This window comes from Phoenix dactylifera, chromosome 7, assembly GCF_051530095.1.
Source record: "Phoenix dactylifera cultivar Ajwa chromosome 7, Ajwa_hap1_PhDact_Kaust_v1.1, whole genome shotgun sequence".
In the NCBI taxonomy this organism is placed as follows: Eukaryota; Viridiplantae; Streptophyta; class Magnoliopsida; order Arecales; family Arecaceae; genus Phoenix; species Phoenix dactylifera.
The window spans coordinates 3686521-3700555 of record NC_143196.1 but is presented as its reverse complement, the minus strand read 5'-3'; the positions used below and the strand labels follow the sequence as shown (position 1 = coordinate 3700555).

The 14035-nt window shown below is 37.1% G+C and overlaps 1 protein-coding gene across 1 annotated transcript; it reads right to left on the bottom strand.

Annotated features, from left to right (window-relative positions):
• Positions 1–623: 623 nt before the first annotated feature.
• LOC103709258 (putative galacturonosyltransferase 14) lies at positions 624–13759 on the bottom strand. The gene is made up of 6 exons (XM_008794522.5): positions 13308–13759; positions 10643–10701; positions 10365–10520; positions 4640–5227; positions 3411–3713; positions 624–1471 (listed from the first exon to the last, which is right to left on the bottom strand). The coding sequence occupies exons 1-6, from the start codon at positions 13516–13518 to the stop codon at positions 1184–1186; spliced, it is 1605 nt and encodes a 534-aa protein (XP_008792744.1). The 5' UTR covers positions 13519–13759; the 3' UTR covers positions 624–1183.
• Positions 13760–14035: the final 276 nt, after the last annotated feature.

Here is a 14035-nt window from a genome sequence, read left to right as displayed (position 1 = left end):
AAAATGCATGATGAAACCTTTCTGCTTTTAAAATTGTTCACAAAATTGTTGGAGCTTTGGGCATCAAAAACTTGTTGCTTTTGTTGAAGTGAAATAAAAGCAAGAAATGACAGAAATTCCTGCAAATGATATCTCGATCTCCATGTTGATATTTCATATATTTGTAAGAAAACAAAATCCAAAAACAACAAAAATACCAAACAAGCCCTTAATTTCTTTGGTTCTATGCGACTGATATCTCAATCTTCATGGTGGTAGTTCACGCATTTGTAAGCAAACAAAAATACAAAAAAAAAAAAAAAACACCGAACGGTCCCTTAATTCCTTTAGTTATCACTCATCCCATCTCAACAAGGAAGTATCTTGACAATTCCTGTCATCAAGCCAAGACTTCATTAAAGGTATTTCAATTACAAATTTACAATCCTTCCAGTAGACACTCGGCGTCAAGAGTTATCATTCAGTTGCAAACAGAAACACAATGCATTATCCAGCGTACACAAGCCTGGAATTTGGAAAAATTTACTGCACATAGAAAGAAAGCTAATATAAATTTGGAAGTATCCAGCGTACTCGGTGTCGAGTTATCCAGCGTAAAGAAAGCAACTTGGTATAACACAAGCTAATAGAAAGAATTATCTGCACATTTCCAATAATATCTCATGAATGGTAATAAACATCCTATAAGTTCCCGCAAGTTCAATGGTATCCGTACTAGAACAAATGTCCAAATTACCGGATGAATACAATTAACAGAATGAAACAAAAATTGGGAGGAAAAAATATATGGGAAAGAAAAAAGGGCAAAAGATTAATCTGGGTGCCTTGAAATTCAGGCCTTTTGTTCCTCCTGTAAGATTGATCAGTGCAGTTCTGCTGCTCCACCCTCTGCAACTCTGTGAGCACTTCAATGCTTAGCTGCCCTTATGCACCAGAAAAGGGATACTGTACCCCCTCAAAAAGGCTTTGGTGAAGTATAGCAAAGAGTTTGCATCAATATGTTACAAATGAAAGAATCTCTCCTGCCACCAGCAATCACCAGCAACCACCAGCAATATCTTGATATCTGCATAGGTTGTGTGACCAATATTTGAATTTTTATGATGTATGCCATGTCCGGATTACCAAAACTCACTACAGCTCTCTCCCTCATTTCTTTAAACTTGTCCTATCTTCTGATCTATCATTGAGGCTCAAAGATATGACAATTCCTTATGAAATCATTGGTGTAGTTTACATGTTTTGTCCAGAAAGGCTGAAGGTGTTTAAACCCGATTTCTAGCCATGGCTTACACTGCCCATTGTAGTGGATCACAGCAGCCTTCTTCACACTGTCAAGGTTGGTTTTCTCCTGGTATCCCAGACCTAGCATGTGCCATGATGGGTCAATGGGATGCACGTGGCCCCTGAATGCTATAAGTGCCGGTGGTAAAGTTCCAAACTTCCAGAGCGTCAAATTAGCCTTCAGATTCTGCAACCAAAAAAATAAATTATATATGTTTGTAAGGAGACACCAGCACACGCACGTTGTACTCATGGGATTGTGTGTGCACTTATGTTTATGTGGGTATATGGTGAGGAAGTTAACGAGCTCCCTCAGCTCGTGATTTCATTCTTGATAAGATCTGCAAGGTTAATGGAACTTACAACCAAAACCTTCCCTTAAGCAAGATTTGGCCAAATGAAGCAAGAAAGAGCTCAAGAACTAAAAATATCAGATGAAAGCCATGAGAAAGGATTTTACTCGCATTTATAGTGATCATAGTCCATGATGGGAGAGCCACTGGCAAAGAAGGAAGGATATTCAATACTTAACTACGAGATAAGGTTTATTGTTTTGAGGTAAATATTAAGTTAGCTTAAATGCATCCATCATGTTTCCTAAATAGAAAATTCTCATGCTTCTAATTTTGCATGAATTGCGGTCAGTCCTCCTCAAAGTTCTGTGCACTATTGCATATATGTTTTATGGGTACAATAATCTAAAGGCATCCCAACCCCTTAGCCTATGTTAATAATCTACTGACACCAAATCAACTCAAGTTTTGCATTTTCCATGCCCAGTATTTTCTACTTGTCCATGGTCATTCCTACCTTGCACATGTTCATAAAACCAAATACAATATACATGACCCTTAGCCCACCTGCCTACTTCATTTGTATCTAGCCCCTCAGTTGTGTCAGATACGCACCTTGTTTTCAGTTATGCAAATCATTATAGGCATCCCATACATAATGAAGTAGTATTACCTCATTACCTCCTTTACTTTAACCTAAAAGAAAAAACAGGCCTTATCCCATTTTATGGGGGTCAATTTTTTTAATCAAGATTTTGTTTGTAGCATTCGGGGCTCTTTGTTTATCAGGTTCTAATAGAACAGGTCCAGGCAAAAGCAGAAACAAATGAGTTCTATCAAAATGCTTATTTGGTAGTTGTATAAAAGTTATATTTTTGATTATCTGATTAACTTCATACCACACTATCACATTTTATTTAACTATCACCTACAAACAACCAAAAAGCCCCTTAATAACTTTTACTACGAGTTATCAAACCTGATAGTGATCTACATATGGGCCTGTTTGGATAATACCGCTGGATCCTCAGGATTGGAAACAGGATTTCTAGTGTTACAAAATATAAGGCCTAGCCCAGCCCACGTCAGCCAGACCTCTCCCAGCCCATTACCATAAGGAGAAAAAAAAGACCTGCTGAGGCCTTTTTTTCCTCCCTATGGTGTTCGGGCCAGCCCGCTCTGAAGGTATTCCTATGAATTGGCCTCGCCCAGCCTGTGATCCTGTAAAACCTGCTGGATTGCACAAGATTATCCAAACAGGCCCTAAATGGTGCCAGACACCTAGCCAAGGCAACTTTGGTTTAGAGAAGAGCTGATAATGGTTTTTGTTTATGCGACAACAAAAGGCACCCTTTAGGGCTCCCCAAAGCTTGAAAAGAATCCAGATGAAGAAACAGTAAACTGCACTCATTTGATGCAAAAAGCATAAGCCAGAGAATTAAACTGCAACACAATCCATAATCTAGTTGCCTACTCACAGAAGAGTATTTGGGGCCATACACAAATTAAAATATAAAATACATCTCTCTCTCTCTCTCTCTCTCTCTCTCTCTCTCTCGTGTGCGCACATGGACATATGTATCTATCTATGCATATAATTTGAACCTCTTGACACCACTTAGTATCTATGAGATGTTCACTATGTTCTGGAAATGAAGATCTGTCAAAACTAGGATACAAATGCATGCAGAAGATTGAACACTAGTCATTTCTAAAACCAAGATACCATCACTAAAAAGAAGGATAATTTTTTATGCAAAATTTTCCATATAAAAGTATTTACTAGTGCATATTGAAAGCACATACTAGATGGAAAGTGAATTCATATGTTACCTCCTTCAGCCAGTAATGATATGTTTCTCTAATGTTTGTCTTCCTCCATGCGCTTAAGTCAAAGATGTTCATCCCGTATGCCCATGCGCATTCATCAGGATCCAAATTCTTGGCTATAAGGGGATGAGAGAAGTTGAAATATGTCCTGAAGTGCTTTGACATCACCCACTTGTCGTCACCTCTACAAGTTTCTACAGCCCCATTGACCTTCCCCACAAGATCGATTTCCCACAAAGGTGACAAGTCACGCTGAATAACAACATCATCATCAAGAAAGACCACCTTGTTGAGGATTGGAAAGAGCTGTTTGGATACATTACAAAGGGCAGCGTCACTATTGATGGCCAACAACACAACTCGAGTGTGAAAGAAGATAAATAACTTTTATTCTAGGACAAACGGGATCTTTGCATGCAATCTCATTTCACAATTCTGATACTGTTAAAGAATTAGGATTTGTCAACCAAGTCCACTAGCACTATTGATTTGTCACAACTGAACATGATGGGGGAAAAACAAAACAACTTTATGCTATCAGAAGTCGTGCATGTAAAGTCAGAATTTTCTCTTTTTTAAAAAAAATCCTGCTGTTTGCTTCATAAATGGTTCAGTTATGCTAATAATTAGCTTTGATTCAAAGACAGGTGAGACCATATTCCTTTTTCTTAACCATTTTTAGCACTCTTTCAGAGGCAAACCTGTATGTATGGCCAAAAGAAGGGAGAATCTAGATGTCTCCCTTCCTCTTGATTTAAGTATCTTTAAGGTCAAGTCCCTCTCCCATGCTCCACTGTCCCTACCTCTGTTTTCCATCTCATGAAACACTCAAGTATGTTGCAAGTCAAGTCTCCCTCCCTCCTTCCCTCCATTTTTCACGTCTTGAAACAACCCCCTTTTTTTTTCTTGAATCATATTTATCCCTATTAAAACCCAACCCTGCATTCAAAACCCCCTCTGTGTATGCATTCTTGAACAACCTTTGATATCTGAATGTGCTTTCCTCTTTCTTCTCATTTCAAGTTCTTGACAATCCAATTTTCAACCTTTCAAAACAGCTTGAGCAAACATTAAGATTTCATTGAGTTCTTCCACTACGTTCTTTTTTTCACAAACCAACTTCTCATTCCCATGCAAAAAACAATTTGGTAAATTTCTTATCACTAAATCCTGGATCAAGATAGATTAGTCTACACAACTAAAAATTATCTACGCTGATCAAATATATTTACCTCAGGCAGGTAAATACGGAGATGGTTGAGTAGAGAAATGTATTTTGGGCTCCTGGCCTGCAGTTTTGAAGCAAAAACTCTTGGATTGTCTGTGACATTGGTCCCTGCAACATGATCTCCGTGATAATGGTTTCGGACACCACGGTGGTTCTCTATAGCATCGAGGATAGGCACATTTTCTCTTATCAACCAGTCAAACTGGTGAACACCTTTTACCTCAACAATGGCTGGAGAAAGAGGATTCAGTGCAAACCATGAATGCATCCCTGGATAAGTCTTTTTGTCAGTGATAACATGAAAGACCATCTCCTCAGGTTTCAAAGAAGATCTCACAGTTGAGGTGACCACAACAGAAACTGCAAGGATGTTATCACTTGCTAATATAAAATGTCGGTAGGAGTTATCAGAGAGGAACGGTAGCAATTCTGGAGGTGGCAACTGCTTTCGTGCATGAGCATTGGAAGAATACTCATCAGTCAGACGTAAAGAGAGACAATGGATGCCTTTTGGAATTGCACTTGCAGCAAAATGTTTGTTCAGCTGCTCCGCCAACCTTGATCTTTTGACAACTCTGTCCATATTTTCCATCTGCATCAATGAGTTAAAAAGTTTTTTTAAGAATTACTGAATGAACCAAAAAAGAAGAAAATTCGTAAAACAAATGTACATCAATGGAATGGAGATTAAAAAGCATTTACGCTTAACAAACAAAATGCCACGTGTAATGAGAGAATGTAGTTAAGTTGAACAACATTCTATCTGATAACAGTGATAACAGAAAAGGGTAATCCCCATAAACAGAAAAAGAGTAATCCCCATAATATCTAACAATTTTCTTAAAAAAGAAAAAAGATCTTTGTAGATTCAACTGCTACAGAAAAGAGCTGCTAAATTTATTTTCCTTCATATAACCATCACTAAGAGTATATCATAATACGTGCAAACATAGTTTATAGTATCATTACATATCCCATCATATCAACAGTAACAAGTTTTGATCTAATCAGTATGATATTAACCACACGAGGAAAGCCATATATTATATATATTGACAAAAAGGTGTTCAGTTTTTCAGCAAACCAGTTGTTAAACTTTAATGCAAAATTCAGATGCATGTAAAGATGCATTAGGTTCTCATTTGAGATCTGCAATTCTGAAACTATCTAAAAATGTTATTTTTGCAAGATCTTCTTTCCTTGTTGGTAATTTGTGATTCAGAGTTCTTGATATAGCATGACATGTTTATACTAGCGATGTAAATATAAAAGAACATGCATGTACAAGAAGCATTGTAGTGTAAATCAGTAGAATATGTGGATTAAATGTCAAAATATGTCAATCTTGACAATAAAAGATAAAGATTGTTTAGATAGTAAAAACCAAGGGTTTTCATGTATATATTTACAGAGTACCTTCTCACAAACTTTGATATCCTCTTGTGCTATTGCAAGCCAATACGCATATGGCATGGAACATTGTTTCTAAATCTCATAATACTGGCAAAATACGATATATTGCTTGCTGATGACTATGATGTGCTTTCCAATCCTTTACCAAGTTATTTCATACAAATGAGGTCCAACTTACAAATGAAAATTAAATGGATCCTGCTAAACTTTTGTAGAGGATCTTACAGAATTTTCCTAGGATAAGAATGGCATGTCACAACAGTTAGGTGTACAATTTGATATAAGATATCACACATCAACAATTACGTGAATGAATTTGCATGGTCAACACTGATCTACATAATGTTGAGCAACACAACGATTTTGATGGTAAATTTAGCAAGCGCACTAAAGGATGATAATTAAAAAAGGAGTCAAACATACATGAAGGATTCCTCTGACAAAAGGCATTGGTGCAAGCCACAATCTAGCTGCTTTCTAGGAGCAACAGTATCAGGAACTCTGACAATTAGGAAGAATTTAGCATCAAATGTATCTAGTCTGCTTTGATGCTTGCATACATGTATAATTTTGGCTCAAAATGTATTATACCATAGTACAATAATCATGAAAAGACCTAATTAGCATGACACAAACCCATCATAACTTGAGGCTTGGTGCTGTACAAATTGATACACTATATACACAATGATGAATGTGATATCTACTAACAAAGTGGATCTTATTAAACCCAAACTACTTAGTATTGTATTTATTTCTATTACAGGTTTCCTAAATGCTGTTAATTTCATTCTGTTATGTGGTTTGGAGTCATATAATAAGAATCCTAAACATTAATGAACTACAAGAATCTCCGGACAAGGTGTTGTTATCATGGACTCAAATAGCTTTTATCCATATCTTGATGATAACAGAAAGGAAGATGGGACCCCAGCCAAGCTTGATGAAGAAGAGATGCTGCAAATTGATAGGTGCCATGTTCTACAATTTATTATACAAATGAATGAAGTCTATGAAGAGAAAAAGGAAAGCATATATAATGAAATAGAACTAGATGAGTGAATAAGTAGAAGGGTGCTTCTTCAGTGTTGTTTGATCAATGCATACTTTCATGACTTATAGAAATTTCCATAAATGCTAGTGAGATGTACCTTTTTTTCACTAGAGTGAGACATACAATGTTGTATGGCCCAAAATGCTGAGAAATAAAAAGGGCCATGAAAACAAGCTAAATGTGATGTGATGGAGATAAGAAAGGTTAGAGGAAGAAATAAGTATAGCAGAGCTATAGAAGTTACCTCAATTGAAAAGAAAGTGATGCAGAACTAAATTAATACAGTATGAGGATGTAAAGAAAAATCCAAAAAAGCTTCTGTTAAGAAGGTTCTAAATATTTCACATAGAATTTAGGAAGAGGGACAGACCTAAAGTAACTTGGATGGTACTTGTGACAAAGGATTTGGAAGACTTAGAATAACATCAGAGATAGTCCTTAATAGGAATGAAAGTCTAGCTAATGAGGACTTGTAAAGCCAGACCGAGATAGTTTGGGCAAGGCTAGATGTCATGAGATGCCCATACTATTATTGATTGGCATATTCACCTGTGCCCTATAACAGATACAGTGTTAGAGCCTGATGATTAAGGCCACCATCAGTGCAAGGCTAGCTGAAATAATCATCAGGCAGCATTTAAAAGCTTGTATAACAACTAATGATTTATTTATTTTTTTATCAGTTCTTCCTTCCTTGTAATCATTTTTAGACTCAATGTGCCCATTTACAAATCCATCCATTCTCTGACCACAGTTCTACTTCAAAACTCACACCTTTACAGCATTCTTGAGATTATGCCCAATATAGCATTATCAGAGACACGCTTCACAATAAAATATAAACTTCTAGTTAATGAAGACATGCTTACATAACTATGTATTGGCACCTCCCCACTTTATTTCTCCCTTTGAAAATTCAATTTGAAAATGACAGCATTACTCTTTCCATTTGTTGGTACAGTAATACACAATGTAACGAAAATGTTTAATATGTGATATCCATTGGCCATATCTATAACCAGGACCCCATTTTCAATTGAAGTTTGACGAAGACTGCATTCTCTGTGCAATGTTTCTTACTTTAATTCTCCTGGTGTTTAGGCTTTCTTCTTAAAAAAAAAAAAAATCTCCCTATATATTTCCAATGTAGCACTCACCCATAGACTCATCAATCAACTCTGCATTACCCACAGATAACATATATCATTTGTCCTTTTGTGGTTACCAAATATTTATTTCATCAATACAGAAAGAAATAAAAACATCAAAGGCTATAAGTGAAGGCATACCACAAGTACAGATAAATAATCTGGCGATGACAACCTATTATGATAGCCATTATTTCGTTATACTTATCATTTTAGAGTTCAAAACTGGTTTTTAGCAAACATTCCTCCCTTATCACCTAACAAAATGACTCTTGTTAGATGCTATCAAAGGCTTTCTCCAAGTCAATAAAGGTCAAAGTCTCCATCTTTTCAACCGACAACTGCTTAACATTCAAAAGGATCAAATTGGTTTAGTGTATAAACATTTCATCAATATTACTTATATAGACAAGTTAATGTAAAAGAAATCTTATTTTGTTGGCGGCAAAACCCTAGCAGGCTAATATAAACATGTCAAGCCATCTTGGCCCATGACCAAACTTTTAGAATGGATAAGAAGCCCATACAGCACAATGAAGCCAAAAAATTACACCCATGACTGTGCACTGCTACCATGCCTAATAGTATCTTTCCACATTTAACCATTCAGCTATGCACTCAAGTTATACCTAGCCATAACATGTACAACACCCAGACATGCCACATGAGATCTTAACCATAATATCATACTACGCACAATAGTGCTACTCAACTTCTGTCTGACCACACACCCAAACTATGCAAAATATTAACTCAAGGCATGCCATTTAGCACCATAATTTCAGAGGTATGTGTAAAAAATTCCCCAGATCTTGGAACCATCTAACAGGCAACTCAGCCTGCTACAAGAAGTTGGCTCATTATTTTAACTCTTCAGATATCTTTACACTTTACTGTGATAATTTGACTTCAGATACAACAGCATTACATCTCATAGATGACTTGAAATGACATGGCAGCTAAAGCCAGGCTAAAGATTATTTTACAAGTATAAACAGCGACATTGTATGATATTTTCTCTTCTGTTCAAGAACAAAGGTTTCTTCAGGTGGCAAAAAAAGAAAAGAGTACAAATAAGTAGGTCAAAGGCAGATCAATGCTTTAAAAGTGGTATGTGAGGTCATATATGTTGATGCGGTCCTATAATTGCACTCCATTTTCTATATATTTTATATGAGGCCAGGATGCATAAAAGCCAAATAGGTGGCCCAATTAGCATTATGCAGCCACATATGTGGCCTACTTATGCAAATCTATGCGAGTAGTGGTGGGTTCAATAAGTTGGCAGCTTGATATGGACTACAGCCACGTTGGATGAAGGCATTGTTAGTTTGTAACAATGTGATGATTATTGTTGTCAAATACTAACTAGTAAGTAGCAACTGACTATCAGCTGTTGGTATTACTAAATATTGATGTTATTATTGTGCTTTATGTATTTTTAATTAATAAATATTTATAAAACAACAATGGCATATTCACTTGCATCCTCATACTGGACATGCTGTACAGTCCCTTGACTGCTCACATACCATGGTGGCCTTTTAAAACATTGAGGCTGATATCAAGGCAACAGTTACATGTCGTAATGTGCAGCTTTAACACTTTAATTTACTGGCACAAGAAAAGCTCGAGGGTGCCAAAGAAAGACGCAAAGGAGTAGCTTGTGTGAAAGCATAGAGAGAACTACAACAGCGGACAACCATGACATATGTTGCCTCCCCCAAAAAAACAACAACATGAAGAAAACACCCACACAAAATACATAAATATAAATAAATAAATAAATAAATAAATAAATAAATAAATGATAAAAAGAAGATGAATGAGTATCCTCTGAAAACTAGAACAATATGCAACTTCATGGCCACATATCAAAAAAAAAAAAAATCAAGCATCCCAGTTATAGAAAAACCATTAACAAATAGTCTCAAACACAATTTCCAGCTATTTCATTCACAAAAACATGCTAATCCTCCAATAATGACAACATATATATTTTGATGTTTTTTAAACAATTAAAGCAAATAACTGGCATATCTGAATGTCTCAAGTGCAGTGGTCTCAAGAAGTTGCAACAACTAAATGGATAATCTACACAGTCCATCGCATACCATGGCCTTCAATGTTATAGCAAATGTCCTGGCATCATATTGGTTATTCTTCATTTCAATAAGAAACTCATTGAATGATTCAGGCACCTTCAGTCCAACTGGAATTTCCTCAGAATTCACTTGATTAAGTATCTTATACAGATCTCTTACAAGCCTCTGTTTCAATTCAATTAGATCAGTCAAGACAATAGAGCAACTTTTTTTTTCGTTCAAAAATCAAACCATCTAGTGATTGTGATATAATGAACCAAGCATATATGGTAAATGTACATATTTACCGCAGAATCATCACTCCTCTTGCCAAGGATCCTTGGCCCTAGTCGCCTTCCCAGACAATCTGGAACAAAGAAAAAGATGAAAGTTAAGATACGCATGCAACATATTTTTTTGAATCCTTGGATTTCTTTCTCCTTTTGTCTTTTCTTTTTCCTTGTCTGTGTAGTTATTTGGTCCAGGTTGATGTATTCTAAACTACAGTTGTTGGATGGCTGTTTAAAGTAAAATCTATTTCATTGCCATAGTAAAGTTTTAGTTAAAAGTACAGCCCCTTTCATTGCCAAATTCATGCATGTAGTCATTTTCCCTTTGTTGGACTACCCTGGTTTGTGCAATCATTATATTGATGTATTTGTGATAGGTTAATAGAGTATACAACTTTAGCTTCATTGAACTTAACAAGAATATGCCACATAGAACAGTTATGCTGAGCTGCTTTTTTCAGTATGTCTTGCTTTTGTGTTGCCACAACAAAGGACGCAGATCCAGAAGGTCATGAATGGTAAAATCATTTTTAAAACGAAAACATAAATATAATACAATAGTTAAAGACAAAAAATCATAAAATCTTAATTAAACTGTCACAGTTTGCATGTAACTTGATTTAACAGAAGATGCACATTACAATCTTAATATTATAGAAGGACAAAAGAAAAATGAAATGCATATCATAAAACCTGGACAACTAAGCAACAAATTTAAATCCAGATTCATCAATAATCCTTTTCATTTAGATGATGTGGAAATTCACTAAAAGTTGTGATACTAGGAGAAGTAACAGAAGGTCCAGTTTTGCATTCCAAATAATCAAGACAAGAAGGTAAAAAGAACAACCAAAAGTACAAAAGAAAATAAGATGATTCTCTAGACAAGAATTCATCTTCCTTTATCCAACAGAAGCACTATTCTATTTTCCTAAAACAGTATTGCTATCTGGGTTTCCTTTCTCAAACACTCTTTTCATTCTGCCTCCAGCTGACCACCCTTTCCCCCAAATATCATAAGGCACGGAGTTTTCCAGCTTGAACTGCAGATATTCTGCTGCCGATAGCAATATTTCTGCAGCTGTTATTGTTCAATCATGCACCTTAAATTTTCCTATCTTCAATGCGGTATAACCTATCAGCCACTCAGGAAAACCACCAGGAGCCTTATATCATCCATTTTGGTTGGAATCTATGTTCTCTGTATAATTTACCTAGAACCTCATAATCCAATTTTCAATTTAATAGGTAGTAAAGCTCACTATCATATCAAACATTTTTCATTGCAACCACAAGCCATCATCATCATATTGAATACCACGGAACCCTTGTGCCCACGAAGTCCTTAACCCTTTCATAAATAAAATATGATATAATCTGCCTAAAATTTGATAACCAAAGTGAAGAAAGAAGGAAAAATATGATTTCTTTGACAGAGGCCTTTCTATCAATAAATAACTTTCTAGGGACCTATTTCGAAAAAAGAAAACAGAGCAATCATGATACAATTTATAATCTACCAGAGGGAAGTCTATTCAAGGTGCACCTTGTTCAAGGAAAAGCCCAAAAATGACGAGCTGCATAACAACAATAACTAAAGTGCTTTTCTCTTCTTCTTTTTTTTTTTTTGGTGTGCGTATGTGGGGGAGGGGGTGGGAAGGTGTGGGACATCACAAGAAGGTACAAAATAAATGAAAGATTATCTACAAATGAACCAAAACTTAAGTTGTAACCAAAAATTCAGTTTAGCTAAAGCCTAATCATCCTAAATCCAGAAGTCGAAGATTGTCCAACTGAAGTCAAGAATGGTATCAAAAAAAGATCAAAATCCAGGATATTGGGATTTTTTAGAACAGCAAGATGCCAAAAAAAAATTTGACTTCTTGCACTAAAACTTGGTGATCCAAACTGAAACAACCAATCAAAAAACCAGAAGCCAAAAGACCATCCCAGCTCAAATCAGCATATCTGCTACCAATCCAAGCATTATAACCCAATCCATGAAATATAAAAAAGACAGAAACCAGTATAAATGAATAAAGAATCCACCATGAAAACAACTCGACAGATCCGAACGCCATCCTTCAAACTACAATCTCAACGGCTTAACAAGAAAATGGGAGCTCGGTGAGCACTGAGGTAGGACCAAAAAAAAAACAATCCAAAAAAGAATAAGTTTCACCAATTTCAATCCGTAGCCATAGCAGATCAACCTGCAATGAACCAATTTATGATGACTCGCAATATTAACAAACTCCAAGCAATACACCTGCCGATGTGCAGCTCAAAAAATTAAGAAAGGAATGGGGAGCTCAAAAAGGGAGGACTGCAAAACAGACCAACCAAAACGATACCCAAATTTGATCAACCAATCCAAATCAATACCCAAATAGAATCAACCCATGAGATGCACGTTTGCAAAGCATTAAACACCTGTCCAACTGATGCCAGATCCAATGTTGAGCTTAAAAATCCAGGCTTTTCACGAGGGAATGTGAGATCACCGACATAGGATTTGGAAAACCACCATTCGAATCCGAAGCCCATCGGATCAAAAAAGAACACATCCATTGACAGCCACACAGCCATCAAAACATCTCCTTTTGATATGAGAACCAATGTGGAGGTGGAAAGGAATCGAAAGTTTGGGCAGGAAAAAGAAAAGGTGGGGATGTTGGCTTACCGAGGGAGGAGCACTTGTTGACGCCCTCGAGGGTGACAACGGCGGTGAGGATGAAGACGAATGGGAGGAGAAAGGCGAGGGCGAGAATGGTGTGGAAGACCGTCCGGTAGGGGATGAGGCGCGCGGCGACCCTGACCTTCATGGAGTCCAGGAACCCATTGCTGCTCGATATCGTGATGCTTCTCATGCTCGGCGAGATCCGAAGCTGCATCGTCTTCGCCGACGCCGCCCGGTTGCGGCGGCGGAGGCGGAGGCCGCGGCGGAGGAGGGGATCGCGGCGCCGGCTCCGGCGGCCTTAGCAGCAGCGGCGGGTGGCCATCGAGGGGAGCGGCGATCGGATCGGGAGGAAGCGGCGGCGGAGCGGAGGGATCACGAGGTCGGGTTTTGGGAGGTCCTCCGATCCGGCATTGGGGATCCGAGAACGTGGGTGGGAGCGGTTCATAAGCTGCCTCTCTCTCTAAATCTCTTCTGTTTTCTATATACTATATTAAAAATAAAAATAAAAATCTGGAAAGATTTTGCTATTATTATTATAATTTAATTTTTACCCAGAAATGGGAGAGGAGGGGGGGGGTCAGAAGCTATGGGAGAGAATCTTTCCTTCCCTTCTTCCATGAGACTACGAGAGAGAGAGAGAGAGAGAGAGAGACTGGTCTTGCTTTCTCTTTCTTCTTCCTTCTTCCTTGCTTGAGTTTTTTTTTTTTTTTTTTTTTTGCTGTTTTAGATAA

Excerpts from the sequence above, each read along its gene's own strand:
- LOC103709258 (XM_008794522.5), bottom strand. The coding sequence starts at position 13,518 with ATGCAGCTTCGGATCTCGCCGAGCATGAGAAGCATCACGATATCGAGC. Across the intron at positions 10,702-13,307 it reads CAACAAGTGCTCCTCCCTCG|ATTGTCTGGGAAGGCGACTA; the intron begins GTAAGCCAACAT and ends TCTTTGTTCCAG. Across the intron at positions 5,228-10,364 it reads CTATAACATTGAAGGCCATG|ATGGAAAATATGGACAGAGT; the intron begins GTATGCGATGGA and ends TCATTGATGCAG.